Source organism: Aulonocara stuartgranti (assembly GCF_965226115.1).
Source record: "Aulonocara stuartgranti genome assembly, chromosome: 12".
Classification (NCBI taxonomy): Eukaryota; Metazoa; Chordata; class Actinopteri; order Cichliformes; family Cichlidae; genus Aulonocara; species Aulonocara stuartgranti.
In genome coordinates, this window is record NC_138948.1 from 3,381,645 (window position 1) to 3,401,289 (window position 19,645).

At 41.7% G+C, this 19,645-nt stretch overlaps 1 protein-coding gene across 1 annotated transcript in view; it reads right to left on the reverse strand.

The window, feature by feature from the left end:
• The window catches only part of LOC309719560 (protein unc-13 homolog B-like), a 189,137-nt gene that overhangs the window by 39,620 nt on the left and 129,872 nt on the right, over positions 1–19,645 (reverse strand). Inside the window, exons 16-20 of the mRNA XM_082555718.1 lie at positions 14,420–14,561; positions 13,077–13,246; positions 12,812–12,927; positions 11,635–11,798; positions 9,360–9,510 (exon numbers count right to left, since the gene is read on the reverse strand). Of these exons, the coding sequence (XP_082411844.1) occupies positions 9,360–9,510; positions 11,635–11,798; positions 12,812–12,927; positions 13,077–13,246; positions 14,420–14,561 (743 nt within the window). The remainder of the gene's footprint in view (positions 1–9,359; positions 9,511–11,634; positions 11,799–12,811; positions 12,928–13,076; positions 13,247–14,419; positions 14,562–19,645) is intronic.

The window sequence follows — 19,645 nt, forward strand, 5'->3', positions numbered from 1 at the left end:
ACTATTAAAATAACCTAATTAAGACACCAAATACTGAACACACAAGAGCGCATTTTGTTTCTCCAAAATAGATTTTTCTCTAATTTAACATAAGGTCAGCGATCAGTCGGACGCTATTCAAATCATCTTTTAAAGCCATGGTTGCCAGGGTGCTGGAGCCTAAACCAGGGAAGGGAAGGCTCGAATTAAGGACCACTGCCTCGCTGCGGTGCACATTAATGACATCTGCTTATAGTAATCCTTATGATGATTAGATTTTGGAGTTTTATTATATTGGTGCTCCCCTGGATAAGCCTGAGGAAGTGTCTGAGGGGAAGGAGGTCTGGGCTTCTCTGCTTAGGTTGTTGCCCTGTGCCCCGGCCCTGGATAAATAAAAGCAAATGGAAGGACTGATGGATTAAATCTGCTGAAAGCAAGCAAATTAAACCAAAAAGTGCCAAATACATCAGGTCCTTGTGGCTATTTCCACAGATGAGTTAGTTCCCAAAGCTCCCATTTTAAAAGGTCCAACATTACAGAAGAGATGAACACGTTAATAGGTTGGTCCCTAAAGCTAATTTTGCCATTAGGTAGTGGCTGCTTCTGCTGACAGATCATAATCACAGAGGAGGCAGCAGCAGGCAGTCGTCTGCTAGGCTTCACCTCAACTAATTCAAGTTACTGAACCTGACCTCAACTGTGTCGGAGCCTTACTCTGAGGTCAGCTTCACTAAAAGCCTCTCTGAGAAGACCGTCCCACTGTTTTGGTGAGGGAATTCTAATATTTCAACATTTTAACACAAACAAATAAAACCCCAGCAGGTTTCTGTCTCTGTGTGTTGTAGCCAGCCTATAGAGACACCAAGCTATCCAAGCTACCACTGATCTCTGATCAACCTTCTCGTACAGCTGTAACCAGCCTAGAACCTTAACTTAAAGTGATGAACATGCCAAATGTCACCGCTTTGATTGTGTGAAACACCAGAAACACTTTTAACCTAAAAAGCATGAAAAAAGGACAAATCTTAGTTTTGACCTTTAAAACATCCCACCATCCCCATGGTGTCCTTCCCCAGAGCAAACCCATCTTTGTCCACCACACTCGCCGCTCGTCCTCTCTTGGTAATGATTATAATGAACGCCTTGTTATTGTAGCTCCTCCCCACATGCTGACACCTTCCTGTCCTCTGCTCCTGTCATAAGTTTTTCTGATGAAAACAAACATATGATACATATATGTAATACATTTGCATTGTATTCCATATTCTTAGAAGACGGCCGTGTCAGCCACTGTGATATTAAGGATTTTCTGTAATTTGTATTATGACTGAAACTGTATTGACTAGATTTGGCGAGCCTGTTTTTTCTTAGATCACTATTATTGCTCGTCTTGTTCTGGGGTCCTGTGAGACATTCAGGTGGTGCTGCTCAGCTGGAGACCTGTAGATGCTTTGCTTTTACTTTGAGTTCTCCTGTTTTTGCTTATTTATTTATTATTTACTTTAAATGCAGATATTTAACTTTAAACTTGTAACACTGTAATGGTGTGACGTCTTGGGGAAGTTTTCCTTGACAAAGAGACGTTAACTTCCTGGTTAAATAAATGTTAAATAAAGAAATGACACTTCTGTGTAATCAGATATGGAATAACAGCACGGTTTAGAGATCTCTCAGTAACAGTGAGATGAAGGTTGCAGACAGCCATGAAAATCACAGCCACGACGCCCATCACAGTCCTGACTCTTTATTAACAGCAAGTGTTACAACGAGGGTTACTCTGTGCGACCCTGTACTCGCAATATGAACGGTTACCTTCTGTTAGAAGATAAAGAGCTTCTCTGTGTCTTGTTCAATCAGTGATCTGTACAGCAGTCTGTACTAACGAGGTCACTGAGTGCAGCATAACAGTTATACTGATGTTTAGCGTTACTCAGATTGTGGTTTGTTGTGCTTTGCATGTATATGGTGGCTGTACTGTTTGGAACTTTTAAACTAGAAATTAGGGATGGGTACCGGTGTCCGGTGCCATGATGGCACCGGTTCTGACATAAACAGTAGTAACCAGACCGAAAAGCAGCGCACATTTCGGTGCTTTATTTCGGTGCTTTTTTTTCCTGAGCTGAGATACACTTCTAGCCAATCATTTTACGTTTCCGAGGATAGTAGGCGGGTCCAGGTACGTGCGTTCTTTTAGAGCAGAGCTACAGATTAAAAATGCCCAAGGCGAAGCGGTCAAAAGTCTGGCTGTACTTCACAGCAAAATATGCAAACTCAGCAGCAACAAGTGCTTTAAGCTGATACTGTGATACTGTTAAAGGAGGTAACACCAAGAATCCGATGAAACACCTGGCGACGCATAGCGTTTTTTTTTCAAAAGCCCAGAAATGCGCCGTATTTGATAGCTTGCTGCGAGACCTCACACCGAGCACATCTACTGCGGGTGTGGTGCCTGTTATCGACCCGGAGTTTGCAACATCCCCCAAGAACCCGAAGAGGAGAGTCCTGGCCCCTAGCCCTGCCAGTGTAGCAGAAATGATGAGGATGATGATGCAGCAGCAGCCGTTCTTCTCTGCGTGAGTAGCTTAATGTTGTTCGTGTGTAATTTACGTTTAGTAGGCTAACCATGTTATTACATTAATGCATGTAAGGTGAACTAGCAAACATCATCATAGCTACATGCAGCTGTCTTCTTGTTTGATGGCAGATACTCCCTTCACCCTGGCCAAAAAGGCTAAAATGACCAAAGAAAAAGTGGAAAACAATTAAACATGAGAGGTTTTTGGACAAAGTTTGTGTTTTTTCCATTGATTAAGCACTGCTTCCAGCCAAGAGTGATACCATATACTGTATGCCCCATAGCTGCAGAAAAGGCTAACATTGTTATCTTTTTACAAAAAAACAGCTGAACATGAGAGGTTTTTGGACCAATTTTGTGTTCTCCATTCTTTAAGCACCGGTTTGAGCACCGGCACCGTTTCAAAAGTACCGATTTGGCACCGGTATCGGATAAAACCTAAACGATACCCATCACTACTAGAAATACATTTCCTCTTTGGGATCAATATTCTATTCTATTGTATTCTATTCTATTCTATTCTCTCTACTGAACCCTTTTTCGTCCTGACCAGCAGACGGTGTCCTTCTTCTGCCTTCGACCGAATCTTGGGAGGTCTGAGAAAGTTTTGTGTAAAAACATTATTTTTGGTAACTTTATTACTAATGGGTTTAAACAAAGGGATCAATCTCAGCGTTATCTATATATGAACCCAAATCACATCCTTGTTTCCTCCTTCTGAAATTTCCCCACACATTAATGAAAACCGCTGCGAGCTGCTTTCAGCACCACAGCTTCTGCTTTTCCCGTGTGGAGCAGGTGCACGCTCACCACAAGCCAATAAAAGGCACCTTAAACAAGTTGCTGCAGGCAGATGACATCAAATTATCTTGGAAGGAAAGTGCTTGTATTGCTCTGGTCGTGCAAAGACTGTTGCCCAAAGCAGAAAAACACTTCAATAAGTCTACAAGCCAAACAGAAGTTGGTAACAAACCATGAATAATTCGACTGCCAGACACGCTCTCAGGCTTATTTAACCCTAGACAACCTGACGACCCATGTACAGACTACTCTGTGTCATGCTGTTAAAGCTCCGCCGGTCACCATTTTCAGATATAATGGAGGCTTGCCAGTGCACTTTACTTCTGTCTTATCATTTTGAAAGAGTTGCAGAGGAAAACTGAAAAAGGCTCTGCAATGATGAAAAGCCGGGACATTTGTTGACATGGCTGGAACTGATTGACAACATTTTATTTTTCCCTTTGGGCATTTATCTTCTGAACTACATGACTTTGGTTTAATAACACAAACAAACACACCGGGAAGTCACATCCTGTTCAAAAACTGTGGAACGATGATCTCACAGCACGTTTCCCTGTAAGGAATCAGTTTTATTTGTTTGCATATTGTAAGTAACTTTTGCACAATCAAGTCTTACTAATAAAACCAACATATTCAAGTGGTTTTCCTTTTTCTTCATTAAATACACACTAACAGCAGAGCCAATCCACAGAGAGCTTCTTCACCTTCAGCCAATTGGCTGCAATTCCCCTACAGGGCGCTCAAAAGATAACAGGAGCAAATGAAGATTAATTATTTACACCTGCTTCATGACAAAACAGACCACATTGATGGTGTTTTTAAAGTTCACAAACATCGCCCTGTTTATGTTTACTAAATAAAATGAAATATTAATAACGTTTGTTTTTGTCTGACCCATGAAATGGATACTTAACAGTAGTTCTTCCAGGAAAACTGCTGTTATATAGCTGTTATAAAGCCCATTTCTAACACACTGTGCTGACATCTACCTTCACAGTGCCTCTGCTCCCACTCACATCCAGCCACACTGAGGGTCTAAAATGGCCCCAAAATGACTCAGAAAAATCAGCTCCCCCCATGAAAGAACCACTTCAGAGGAGCGAATGTAAGTTTTGCCATTATCCAGTAAATTTGCAGATAAAACATTTTACACTCAGCTTACATGAACCTATTCAATTTCCCGTGACCTACTCCACTGCAAAAGTGCTTTTAAAGAGCAGGGATTGCTCATCAAGTTTGCTGCTGCTCCTTAGAGTTTAATTTTTTCTGATTAAAGTACTTGTCAAACAAGATATTCACAGCGTCTTCAACTTTACGGGCTGACGGCCGGCGAGATCCCAGGTCTGTATAACAGCTTGGGGGGCAAAGCCAAACAGGAGCACACTGCAGATGCTCAGTAATTGTTCCCCAGGAAAGTTGGTCTATGTGAAAGCGAGCAAACAAAAAAATCCAGCGAATCCTGTTCCCATTGACAGAATGTACAGCTTCACCCGCAAGAAACAGGTGGGAGGTGTGAGGCACCAGCATGTCTGTAGATATTTGTACCAGTCTAACACACACACACACACACACACACACACACACACACACACACACACACACACACACACACACACACACACACACACACACACACACACACACACACACCTGCTCTTCTCAACAATGGCATTAAAACTATCAGCTGATGACATGATTTCAGAGATGAATTACGGCAGAAGAAGACGGGAGGAACCGATCAATACGATGGTATCTGTTTCCAGACAGAAGCAGGGTCGGGTAGAGAAAATAGGAAAGAGAAGATGGAGACGACGACGTCTGGCCCGTGGATTATGTTTCAAAGATGACAGCGAGGGGGTCTGAGGGGGTCTGACACCGTGTAGTTCCCAGAGCACTTCCTCCTTTTTGCTTTCTTTGTATCGAATGGAAAGGCTCAAGTGAAGTCGTACAAATCAGAAAAGCACCTCATTGCCATGGCAACAGGTGCTTTTGGACTGGCTAAACATTCAAGGCAATAAATAAATAAATAAAAGTAATAAAATCCCAGGAAACGGAAGGTGGAGGTAAATAATGCCTAGGTTTTCAGAGGAAGCACAGCAGCACTGCAGAGGGCAGAAACACAAAAAAAGCTCCAGCAAATGAAAAGAGGGCAAAAGACACGAGTGTCACCGAGCAGATGGTTTATCAAGAGAAAAAAAAACAAAATAAGAAAGTTAGTGGTGATTGTGGTTCAGTGTAAAACTACAAAAAAAGAAAGAAAATAAATAAACAGATCAAGTCGATGCAAATAATTAAACACAGCGACTCAATGATTTCAAGAAGATGTGACTCATTAATAAATGCATCTCTATCCTTTAAATATATATTATAAATCTGGATATACTAACCATAGCTGGGTATTCAGCAGTGACTGTGGAAACATGATGGGGCGAAAGCATCGTTCATTCAAAGCAAAGGTCACCAGCATGTCACGATCCCGGGTCATGTGACCCAGTGTTTTCAGTTTTAATATATTTTGATGTTGATGGTTCAAGTTCATTAGTTTATCTACGCTCATTTCTATTATGCTTAGGTTGCCGTCATAGTCCATTGTTTCTTAGACCTCTTTTTGTTGTCACCCCTGTGTTTACGTTTCCTATGTTTATTCTAATCAGCTGTTTCTCCATGTGTTTCCTGCTCATCTCCTGTGTGTGTTTTCACTCATTCCTCGTCGTCTGTTATTCTGCTATGCTCGTGGCAGGTTTTCCAGGATTTTCATGTACTTTTGCCAAGTCTTCACAGTTCAGGTTTTTCATGTTCACGCTCAAGGTTTTTTTATGTTTAGCATTAGTTCACCCAGTTTAGGCCAGTTTTTAGTTTTGCCTTGTTTTGTACAGTTGAAACCAGCCTTTAATAAATGGCTCACTTTCAGTTAACATTAAGTTTGTTTCCGCGCTTTGTTTTGTCTGCATTTGGGTCCTTTATTCTCCACTCCACACAGTCACTGTCACACAGCAGGAATCAAACCAGGGGGCAGTGAGATGCCCAGTGCTGGGCATACATGAACAGGACAGTTAATATTTTTATATTATTATTACTACTACTAGTAGTAATAATAATCAGACATGAACCAGAAATGCGGGTAAAGTCCAAGACCACCTCCTCCAAAAAAAAAGAGCCCCTAGACATGGATCAGAATTGGTCTGCAATTATTTACTTGAGAAGCTCGAGACCCATTTTTCTTAACCGCCCTTTTCATTTGATATGTACTTGAAGATGTAGACTTAATTTGAAACTTGGAATGGCAAAAAAAACCTATTAAATCTCGGAGGTCCTGTCTCAGCTTAGAAAGAAAAAACTCATCCAAATCCATCCACACAAACCATTTGGAGTCAAAGAAATGAACCAATTACACGCAGCCACTTTGGCTGAAGTACGAATGGTCACTAAAACACCTTTTATTCAGTCCCCAATGAGAAGGAAGCTGCAATTATATCAGCTTCAGCCAGCTAGTTTTGGAAAACTGAACACTGTATGTGCTCAGTCTCATAAGTAAAGCAGAGTTTGATATGATGACATATGTGCTTTACATTTGTGGTTGTCATATCAGTTTATTTGTGCTTCCTGTTCAGTAGCTTTAATGCCTTGTTAAATCTTTTTAAAGAAATTTATTTAAGCACTTTGATGAATTTAGATGAGTTAAATTAAGAACCTTCGTATTTATGTACGAAGCGAACATTTTAATAGAAAAACATTCATTGGTGCGAGTTGCAGAGACTCGACTGAATATTCCATGCACAAATTCAAACTTTAATATTTCGCCGCTGTGCATTAATTACTGTCAAGTCCTTCAAATATTACTGACGCCCTCTGTCATCAAACAGGGAAAGAAAACAGCCTAATGAAACATTCTTTGATACCCACACAGAAAACGAGTCAATTTAGTGAAATTAAATGAGATAAGTAAACTTATCCAGGCTGGCAGCTCAGAAATAGACCTGCAACGCCGTGGCCCACAGTGAGAGCAGGTCTGTCTGCTTCCCCGGACCCTTTAAAGTAGGAGCACTCAGCCTGAGGATGCTCGTATATCGTTAGCGCCCGAGTGTGACCAGTAGGAGATTCGCTATTGGCAACCATCCCAGGAGTCATTAAGCTCGGCCTCTAACTGTCATTGTCCCCCTGCCTGTGGCTCCTCTGGGGTCCACGAGCCAAATTTGTGCCACCTCGAAGTTCAGAGCCATTCCAAAGGTCCAACAGCGATATGACATTACCTTTTAATGGGGCAGATTATTAGCAGAATAGAGATAAACCTGCTGGGTTTGTACGGCCGCTCTCATGGATACCTACGTGAAATAGACTGCAAGGCTTCAGGCGTTACCTGGGTCACCTTCTGTGAGAAGACTTTGCTCACTTTAGGTCAAACTGTAGCTTTAAAGCTACATCATCAAATACCATCTTAAAAGATTAAACTGCAGTCAAGATTCTCTAAAATTCGGTTCTTTTGCTGGTTTTGTATCTTCTTTGCTCTTTTTGGTGAATATGGTTTACTTTTTACTCCTAAAATGTTATTTTCCAGTCGAGCTCACTGAGCTCCTGCACAAGAGTTTGCAGAGAGAGAGTTAGTTTCAAAGTCGATGCCAACACAGCAACTACAGCCGGTGTTGATCTAAATAATCCTGATCATGATATGGATGTAGAAAAAGAAGCACACTGTGGACGTGATGTGGTGGGAATTACTGGAATAACCGCACTGGCACTTTTGTTGGTGGCTATGCAATTACTTTAACTAATTTTCCAAGGCATGTTTAACCAAAGTGTTTGCTTCGATTCAAGGAAATCGACACTTAAAATAATAATAATTATTATTATTACCAAGAAACTGGAGTTAAAGTGATGGCATTGAGCAAGGATGAAAGGGCACAGATTTTATGGTTATGTAATACATTTGGCACATGCATTAGTAAATAAATGGTTTCAAATATTCTGCTGAAGTCTTGTTGTGCAGAAAATTTGCTTTGAAGAGCAATAACAGAACCAGCCGCCATTTCTGAATTTGTTTGAGTGACAACAGTGATCGGTCCACTGCTCCTGAGGGAGAAGCTACAGTACAGGACGTTTCAAACATGTCCACCACCTCATGGATTACTCACTAGTTGACAAACAGGCCACAGTACTTGAGACTGAGCAGTGGTCCGACTGACTTGGTGATGTGCAGTACCGGAGCCCCTCGGGGGACTGCGCTATGCTATGCGGACAGACACCAGAGAGATGGATGTTGACCTCAGAAGGAAGAGGATGGCTACATGTCTTGTGTCTACCCTGTGACAGGATGCTGATGTGATGGAGTACACAAACAACCTGGGCATCGACATTGACAGGCTGAACTGAAAGACCAACACAGAGGTGTTGTATGTCTCTGTGCAGTGCAGCAAGATGTTGGAGGTTTTTTAACAGACCACAGCTCTGTTGCATCTAGAGCTGTGGTCTGCTGGGGGAGCATCATCAGCTGGTGACACCAACAGACTGAATAAAGTAATTGGGAACACTGGCTCTGTGACTGGCACACGTCTGAAGCTTCATGAATAATCCTCACTGCCTTCTGCAACACTTACTGGACAGTCAGCAGAGCACCTTGTCTAACAGACTGATTCAGCTCCACTACCACAAGGACAGACACAGAAATAATAGAGCTCCATTATTATGTAACTTTTTGAAGAGAAAAAGCTAACAAAGAGAAAACGAGCCAACCACTGCTACCCAATATTTGACACTTAGAATTACAAACGTCTCATCTCAGCCTTCAGCTTCATTCACTCTAAGCCTTTATTCTGAGTCATAGTGTGTGTGTTTAATCAGCTTGCCTCTCATTGAAGCTCTTGACAGTTAATACATCATGTTAATAAACTATCTCTTTAGTCTTTTTTAGTTTAGCATGAGAATTACTGCAGTTTTACCACGTCCCAAAATGTTCTCACTGGATGATCAACTTTACATTTATATTTTATCGTGATGGGTGTTCACTTACCCCGAAGTTGGAGGCTGCAAATCTGGCTGGAGCAGAGACATTGGTGGAGGCGGTGGGGTGGGCGTAGAAGGCATTGATGTTGGCCAGCAGGGTGCTCATCACTGCCGGCACCCCTGACAGCATGTACTTAGAGGACAGGCAAGAGAATTGGCTGAGCAGGAGAAGAAATGTGGGGAAACGGGCAGGGGAGAAAGAGAAAGGAAGATTGAGGATATAAATGCAGTTAGCAGGTTAAAAAAAGGCAGAAGTGGTTATGGAGAGGCGGGAAGGAAGGTGGGTAAGCAATTAGGATAAGACAGGTGAGGACAGAGGGTAAGAAGGTCGAGAATGAGACATAAAGAGGCCAGAGGGGGAATCAGTGGAAGCAGGAGGAGGATATAAATTACGGAGAAAAGGGAGAGAGTAATTGAAGTGGACGCAGGAAGGCAGGAAGGAAATAGCGAAACATAATGAGAAGGTGAAAAACAAAAGACACAAAGAGAGACGGACGGGAAATGATCAAAAAATTAAGTCAATGAAGATGAAGAAAGAAGGAAACTTCTTGTGTGGACCCGAAATTAATATTGCCAATGATGATTTAACATTGGGGGGGGGAGTTAAACAGTATTTCCCTCTGAAGACCCCAAAAAAAGCTAAAGGAAACTGGATATGGATGGACCAAATGGATTTGAGTTGGGTGCAAACATACCCTGGGTGTAGAATAAAATCTGAGATGTGCAAGCATTTTTCTGTCCCCATAGCTACATTTGAATCAGTTTTGGTCCACTTGGTTTTGGCTGTGGTCTAAATATCTTAGCAACAATGTAGCAAACACAGAATGACACAAAACAGGAAAGCTGATGCTGAAGGCAGCCAGTTTTAACGGAGGCTGGAGAATGGGAACTCCTTTATTCACTCTAAAGACTGGCCCCTGTATCCACGCGTCACAAGATGATCTCATATTCTTTGTGTTGTCATTTTGAATCCACACGCCAGCAAAAGATGTGGAGTCATACGAGGGGGTGGAGAGGTTTCAGAAAGCCACTGAACTGAAAAGATGCATGCAGCTACAGCAAAAAAACTGTCTTTGAGCCAAATCTCAAAGTGATGAAACCAGGTTTCACTGTCGCAGAGGAAATGGCTCATTCAGTGGAAGATGCTGCAAAAAGAATATGAGTATTTGCGAGTGGTAGCTTTTTCTGAGAAGCAGAGGCTGTAAAGAGCAGAGAAACTACATGATAAAAACAAACTTTCTCACACAGAAAGCAGACACTACACTGAGTTGTCATATTGAGGGGAAAAATAATATATTACATTTAATTAAACAGCCAGTTGTATGGCAACTGTGCGGCAACCTTCACGTAAAACGTAATCAGAATGCATTTTTTCAGTTGACTAACATGATGACTTTTTTATATGTTAAGTGGAGCATAATGTATGTGAACAAGCTTTTAGGGAAACTGACATTTAATTTCTTTTTACTGAAATAAAACATCTCAGAAGCTGCAAGTGTCTGGCCCCTGATGTCATTGATGTTTCCCAGTGTGGAAGTTTGAAGCGGAGCCCTTAGAAGCTCACTTTTGCAGGATGCCAAATTGCTTCTAAACTTATCCACAAAATTATAAATTGTTTGGTACAAACAAATACACACATACCATTTAGAGTGTGTGAAATGTTAGACAGGGTCCTAAAAACAGGTGAATAAATTAATTTCCTCATCGGTGAAGGAGCTGTTCGGTTCACCGAGTTCTTAGTGAGACTTCTATAATGGCCACAGTGTTCTTGTATATTCCAATCACCACTTTCATTTGGCTGTGTCATTGAACGGCTCATATCCACATTTCCGCTGGGACAGAGTCTGGCCCACTTCTGCTTACAGCTTCACTTCACTCAATATTTCCCCACATGATTGCGTTATGTGATTGCGCTCCTTTTCCCAGCACACAAAACCAACACACGTCCCTTTAAGCCCAAATTCTGACATTATTAATGCAATTAAACCAGGATGTGTGTATGAATGCTTGCTGAGTGCTTCTGTGCCCCTGCCTGCAATGATCCAACCAAACAGCAGGGAAATCTCTGAGGTGAGGGGTCATCTTTTCTCATTAGGTGAGATAAACTAATTTGCATGTTGTTTATAGTTCATGACATTAATGCCTCCCATCACATTAACATGCAGGAAACACACAGGTCCACAAATAATACCGACGAGCCCCTCCTGATACATCTACCTCACATCACAGCCTGTTGGATGGACTGTAGTCAAGTGTTCGGTAAGTTTGCAAACAGAGCTTACGTCATGGCCTGGAAGATGGACTCAACGCCGTAACGCATCGCAAACTCATCCACAATTTCCTGTTGCACTTCATCAAAGTAAACCTTCCACGCGTCGTCTCCCTGAGCGGCCGGGATCTTCACCGCGCCGCCTCCCTCGACATCCGTCGTAAAGTGAAACGTATTCTAGAGAGAGGATTTAAAATTTTAAAAATGTAACTGTAATTATTAACCACATGAAACAACTTTGTTTATTTTAGGAATCTGTTTTGTGTTAGCAAACAGACTCAGACGTGCGTCTACTGATCCTCAAAAAGTATTTATGAATATTTCCATTTCAAACAGAAATCCCAAAGAGGTGTGAAAAACGTTCCAAGACTTTTCGGATAACCAAAAACAATCAAAAGTCATTCCTGAAATCTGAAGGTGATCAGTCTTTCTCGGTTGCTGCCCCTAAGCTGTTTTGTTTTTATTGTTGTTTCTGTAGTTATGTTTCAGTAAGAATGGAGTAAAAATGGCATCAGTGGTTTATCAGTGATTGCACAGATATTTTTCTATTTCAGCAACCAGTTGCAAAAAGCTGCAGTGACCAACTGATTGGCCAGAGGTTGAGCGTGCAGGGTTACTGGTGGGAGGCAACCTGCTTCCAAACAATCCAATCTGCCATCTGGTCAATAAATGCAGACAGATCACACAGACTGACTGCGATGAGTCTCTTTACAATAGGAGATGTGACTCAGCTGGTTATATTCTGGTTGTATTCATATAAAAACAAGGTCACCGAGCGCCCGTGCCGTTGTGCAGTTACACTGCGTCTCTATTTGTGGAGAAACTTCAGTTTGAAACCTGTGAGGTTCTGGCTGGACTCTAAATGTAAGTAGCTAATTTGAATTTCTGTTTAATTCAATCTGATTTAATGTCTCTGTGTACACAGCACTGATTTATTCACAGCTGACTGCAGTATTGTCACACACAGACTGCATGTAATTGTCAACCTGACCCCGTTCAATTGTAAACAGACTTATCGCACACGACCATAATCGTTGTGCTCGTGCCGTGGTCTCTCTTTTATGTGGTAAATTGTGAAAGCTGTTTTAACCATTTCTTTGTTGATAGCTTCATCTGAATAGAAACTATAGCATAGCAAACTGTTTAACAAATACAGTCAGTGTCCCCACGACATGTTTGATGTCCTTTACCTCATGAAGGCACATGTACTGCACGTGGTAGGGCGCCACCTTCTCCTCTCCCTCAATCTCCACGCTGATCTGAAGACGGATGGCACCAGACACCGCCGACTTGTCTGTCCTCTTTTCTGTAAGTAGAGAAAAACACAGACACAATTACTCTGAAGTGAAACATCACTCAGAGTTGAATTTGAGATGCTCTTTAGGTCTTAGATGACAAACAAACACTCTGAGACATTTATTCCCATAATCCTCTGAGTTCTGAGTGACTACATACCCAGGGTATACCACACGTCCATCTCTCCACTGAGCGTTCGGACCTCAATGATGCTCTGTCCCAGGAAGTCGTCCGACTCCCTCTTCAGACGCTGCTTCACTCGCGACTTGATGTCATCGTCCTCGTCCCAAACCCGCAGCTTGATCCGATCTGATGAGTTGTGGCACTCGCTGTGCAGACAGGGAACAGGTGGGTGGGCTGTTGTTTTGACACATGTGGCAGCACGAAGCTGAGGCATATGCAAGCCCAGAGCAAATAAACATATGTTTGAAATGATTTAAGAACCACATGCTTTATCACTCTGCAGCCAGCAGCTCCTGACTCATTAATTTGAAGGAAAAAAAATGTTTTCGTCTTGGCTATATTTATTAAAAAAAAAAAAAATAGATGTCCTAACCCAAAGCTGAAATATAGCTTGAAGAAGTGCATGTGACGCAACTTTACATCGTGCATATTTTAAATCTCCAAACCTCTCCTCTTATGTGCTTTATCCGTACAGAGGAAAGTTTTAAACTTCTTAACTGCTCTAAAATTCATATAAATATACAAAGTGAGAGGGCTACCAATGTTGCACCAGACAATAAAAGCTAATAAGACGCATTAGTGCTAACTGACCCACACTGGTCTGCAGCTGTTCAAATATTCCTTACTTATTAATCAGATTATATAATAAAGTCAATGAAAACCAAAGGAGGGCATACAAAATTCTATCAAACAGAACATCCACAACATTCAACCCACTGACAGGAGGCGTGCTTAACATGACTGCTGCCTTTAAAGTTGGATTTTCCTGGGAAACTTTGGTCTAGACATTGACGTGGGTGTTACTTTGAAACGTACCGCCCACCATTGCTGCGGCACAATCACACACCTCACATGTCAGGCCTCCCTCATGGAAACAATGTTAGACCACAATATAAAAACTTGATGAAAACCCAGGCATTAATCTGCCTGGATATATGATCCCAAGGCCACAACCCATTGGACCCAAAGGAACCACAGATACTGATACTACTGCTGTATATGCATTTTGCTATTTCTAAGTCCTGCACACCTTTACATCTGTTCCACTGGGCTCCGTGTACTTAAAAAAGATGCTGTGATCAGGAACAACACAGCAAAGATGATCACGAGGAATACTCTGTGCAAACCCACACAGTGTTGAAAAGACCTCTAACGAACCAAGTGAAATCATCTGTGTGGGTTTCCTATGGATGTGCGGGACCTTCAGGAAAACGATTACAAATCATCTTCTTGCACAGCGGGGTCACCGTGACAGAGGCACATAGCTTTCAGCTCCAACTACGTTTTAAACCTGGAGGAAAACAGCAACTTGCACTTACAAGCTGAACTTTTCCTCCCAGACTGGGTTCAGGTTGCCGTAGATTGTCTTTGTTCTCTTCTTGGTTTTACCCACTTGGATGGTCACATAAGGATCACTGGAACCTGTCCTGTCCTTGGCCTGGAGACCCTGGGCACTGACGACTGACACACACACACACACACACACACACACACACACACACACACACACACACACACGCAGAGAAAATGACTATAAAAATTGCATAAGAACAACAAACACCTACTCCCTACCATCATCTTTCGGTTTCTCATTCACATACACATCGAAACACACAATATCACCCACACAGTTATGCAAAGCCTCGTAACACAATACTCGTGACTCACAGGCAGATGTTGGGTAACATTTTTTACTAAATATCTTAAATAACCGCGAGGTTTTGTGCAACAAGTGGTGAAAGTAGGCTTTAAAAAACCCTGAGGCTATGATGTGGTCCCACTGTTGCACCAGAGCGTAGTGAAGCCTGTAGTGTCAGCAGCACATGGCATGCAATCTTTTTTTATCTCCTTTTTGCACATTGCATTCTGTATGCTGCATCTGTACCTTACTCTCCTAAAACAACCAAGCAATAAATGAAAAGCCGCTTCTGTGACACCTGGCTCTGTTTGGCTTCTCTCCAGTCAGCTGGCACAAAACTTTTTTGATAGACGGATGATCTGAATTGTGTCATTTATCAACAACGGAAGGTCAACAGGTACCAAGGAGGGCCAACTTCATTTCTGCCATCTCTCACTGTCACTTTAATCCAGGTGAGAAGGCAAGCGGGATTTCTGCAGCACATACTAATGAAGGGAACTATTCATAGCTGCAGACTTTAACTAGAGCTGAAGCCTGAGGACAAATGAACTAAGCAACATGCACGCACATTTTCTAGGACCGGGAGGAAGGTTATTGACAGAAATTCGACATGCAGGGTGAGCTCAGGGTGAGTCTCATCATTCAGAACGTAGCAAATGATGCCGATTGCACAACCTGTGTGTGTCCGAGGCCATAAATAGCTGTTGCTTAACAGCAAACACTGACTGTAGTTAAAGAGTGTGACATGTTTTTTGTGTCTAATATTTGAAAAAAGCCAGTTCATGTATGAAATGTAAACAGGCGATCACATCCGTTTTTAATTTTAAAAATAGAAAAAAGAATAACACATTTATGCCATTTATGAATATCTACACTCAACCATTTTATTAGGTACACCTGTTAGAGTGCTTGTTAATGCAAATGTTCAAATAGAGCAATCACATGGCAGCAATTCCACTCATGCAGGCATGCAGACATAGTCAAGATGAGCTGCTGAAGTTCAAACTGAGCATCAGAATGAGTAAGAAAGGTGATTTAAGGGACTTGGATGGTTGTTAGTTGTGGACAGGCTGGTCTGAGTATTTCACAAACTGCTGATCTGCTGGGATTTTCCTGCACAGCCATCTCTACAGTTTACAGAGAATGGCCTGAAATACTAAAATCATCCCGCGAGCAGCAGTTCAGCAGAAGAAAACGCATTGTTGATGCCAGATTCACCAAAAAAGCTGGGAGGCTGAGTAAATTATAATTCTTTGACAGTCGCATACCCATATTTTATTTATAATAGAACATAAAAAACAAATTAAATATTTGAGCTTAGAAAATGTACCATATTCAAGGGCAGCAACACGTCTCCAAAAAGTTGGGATTGAGCAACAAATGTCTGGAAAAGTAAATGGTGCTAAAAACGACAATCAGGTTAATTGGCGACAGGTCACTGACCTGTCTGTGTATAAAAAGAGAGGCAGAGTTTTTCAGAAGTAAGGATGGGCAGACGTTCACCACACTCCAAAGAATGATGTCTAAAAATTGTGGAACAAATTCAGAATGATGTAAATCCCATTATTAGTGCCTAATATCACTGAAAGAGTCTGAGAAACTTGAAAAATCTCTGTGCATAACGGGCAAAGCCTTTTAACTGCATTCACATGCATCGCTCCGTGGGCTCAGGAGGTTTTAGCTCAACATATGCTCCCAGCCAGATGACTTTCTCCTGCTTCTCTCCAGGGAAGGTTTTGTGTATTTCAGCAAGACAACAACAGCACGGCTTCACAGTAGAAGAGTCTGGGTGCTGAACATTTGCATCATCGCGAAACTAAAACTACAGCAAAGAAGACCCAGGACTGTGAAGCAGCAGGAATCTTCCATCAGACAAGAACGGGACAACATTGTTCTCCTGTTAGTCCAGCAGGTGGTCTCCTCAGTTCCCAGATGTTTGCACACAGTGGGAAACATGATGTCATCAAAATCAAAATTACCCAATTTCTTTAAATGGTCCGTTTTCTCACTTTAACATTTGTTTCCTGTTTTTTCCCAAATAAAATGTCGATTAACGAGATGTATGTTCGAATGTACGATTAATATGCTGTTATGAGCCATAACGTTCCAGTCATATATTTGCTGTCTGTTCATTTAGTGGCCACGTCTCTGTGCTAAAGAGCATTTTGAATATAAATTGGTTATTCCCTACTGGAATCGAGTGACTCTTCAAAGAGCTCTCTGTGAAGCATCTCCTGTCAGTCCAGAGGGGTTCGAGTTAAAAGCGCTTCGAGTTGTATTTCAGATGGATGACATGACTGACGTTTTAGACAGCTTGATCAATTTATAGACACATGCAGCCTTTTCTTTATCGTGTTTAAAAAGTTCACTTGTTTAAAGGGTTTTATCCCATTTACAACTACAGAGAAAAGCTTTTCTTGTGCTTACAAGCAGCCACACTGATAGGAGGACTGTACAAAGAGATTATGCGTCCAAAGCTTCTGAACATGTACTTTTTAAAAAACTATTACTGTCATGGTCCTGGGTCGGTGACCCAGCGCTTTGAGTCTATTATTATTATTTTCTAGTTTATTCTGATTTTGTATTAGTTCTTTGGGTTTGGTTGTCGTGTTTATTATCCCTGCCTCTGTGCTCTGTTCGGGTTCCCGAGTTTTGTGTTGTAAAACAGTCTGTGTGTTTCCTGTTTTACTTTGTAGGTCAGTCTCGTTATGCCCATCACTTCCAGCTGTGTCCCCTCCTGTGTGCCATTTCCTGGTTACCTGGTGTGTGTATTTATAGTATGTGTCGCGTCGTCTGTGTTTCTCTGTGAAGCTTCTGCATCATTTTGGTATGTCTCCGTGTCTCTCTGTTCCTCGCCTCGTGTCCTCGGTTTGTGTTAGTTTTCCCAGTTTAGGTTTATATTCAGTTCTGCCCTCACCTGGTTTTTCACTGTAAATAAATCTCCACCTGCATCTCCACTGCCATCTGCATCTTGGCTCCTCGTTCATTCCACCACACGACTGCTGCCCCAGCCGTGACAATGACTGCATATCAAGAATTGGTTGAGTATGTTTGTCAGACCTCGTTCAGCAGGAAAGTGAATGACAGCCATTAGGTTATGAATGATTTTCAGCAAAGCAGCAGCTCCACGCCCGTCCCTGTATCTCATCTTTAAATGAGCTCATCTCTGCTGATTGGGGAGACAAGGTGTGATGGCTGCTATGGAAACACTGCTGCCAATATATGGTGTGATATGTCTGGTTGCTTTGGTAACAGTGGCAGTCCTGATGATGTGCGGCGAAGAGAGGTGGGGATGTGAATCCGTTCAAATTAGTAACTCCTTCCTATAAACAGTCAAAGTTTCAGCACAGCTCAGTAGACGGTGTGAGGAAAGAAGATGCTTTATGAATATGGGTGGATATTTTTTTAGCAACTGTCGCGCTCCGGCTCAGCGACACTCTGCTTCACTTCTACACAGCTGCAGGTTTACACAGGTGTCGGCGACAACTGTGCCAGCTTTCCTAACACTCTCATCGGATTTGAATATGCATGAAAAAAACTGCTTTGCTTTTCCAACTTTCTAACACCCACAGTCACTCTTTGGGAAAGTGTCGGAAATTGTGCACTGAGGCCTGGTTGACTAAAATTTAGGCCTCCTTAAAGGCACTGTGTGTTTTTTGCATTTACCAGAAGAATTTATTTACTAACGGACATTAATGACACCTTAGGGACTCAGCCAATCCCAGGTGATCCCAGCCCATATCAGCTGACACCTTAGCTGAAACCCATTAGCCTGACTAAAGCTGCTGCTGCCTCTGCAAGACACTTTGCAACCCACCATCCAAACCAGTTTCATATTTGTCACTGATGCCTGTGGAGGTCTTGCTGGTGCTGTAACTACTGTATACTTTCCACATATAAGCGGAGATTATTTTGACTAATGTGGGGCCTAACTAAAATACACTAAACTAAATGTGGCTGAAGTCAGTGTTAACCCTTTAAGACCTACCATAGAACCAAGTCCGCCAGAGCTTATATTATATTTTTACTTGCTGTGGAGCCATTTTTGGGAGCATTTCAAGTTGCTATACATCAATACAACCATTATAGCCCAAATTTTAATAATATGTCTGCATTAAGTGCATAGTAATTACATAAATTGCAAAAAAGTGCAATAAACTACAAAAAAATTTAAAATCGTTTTTGCTTTTTTAACATATATTTCTAGTTAGAGAAATTTAAGAGGCGTATCCCTCAAAACTGTAAATACAAAAAAGTTGCACAAAATAGTTTCCCACCAAAGGAAATTAATTTTAAGTGTCTTCATAGTTTTATTTTTGAAATACACCAATTTTCATATACTGCAGGAAAAACGAAAATAAATATTATAATGCAAATTTGCAAAATAACAGCATATGCATCAAAATAAACTATTTCCAGCAGTGCAATATGAGTCCTAAGCATCCCAGAGACGACACAGAAAGTCATAAAGTCAAAAATAACTTTTAAAAACACCAGTATAGGCTCATAAGGCCCTGATGGTAAAAAACTACATTTCCTCAAAAATGACGTCACTTCCGGTTTCGACATGGCGGACATGCAATGGTTCACGCTGATGGACATAGGAAGTGTTATGAACAGCTGATCGGATCTGCAAAGCGTGTTTCTGGAATATTATGTTTTTGTTGCTGCAAGTGCTTTTTATGCAGCTTTTGCAAAGCTATATGTGGAAGGAAACCGTGACCGAGGACAAGCTGATGGCATAAGATGTAAGTACAACTCCTCCGGTTTCATATGCAGAAAAAAATATTGCGCTAGCTCACGTGATTGCAGTGCTACCGAGATTTAAAAATAGTTAGGCAAAATGGAGCGTTTCTGCTCCGACCGGCTTTAAAGGGTCAATAATAAAAGGGAACCTTTACATTTT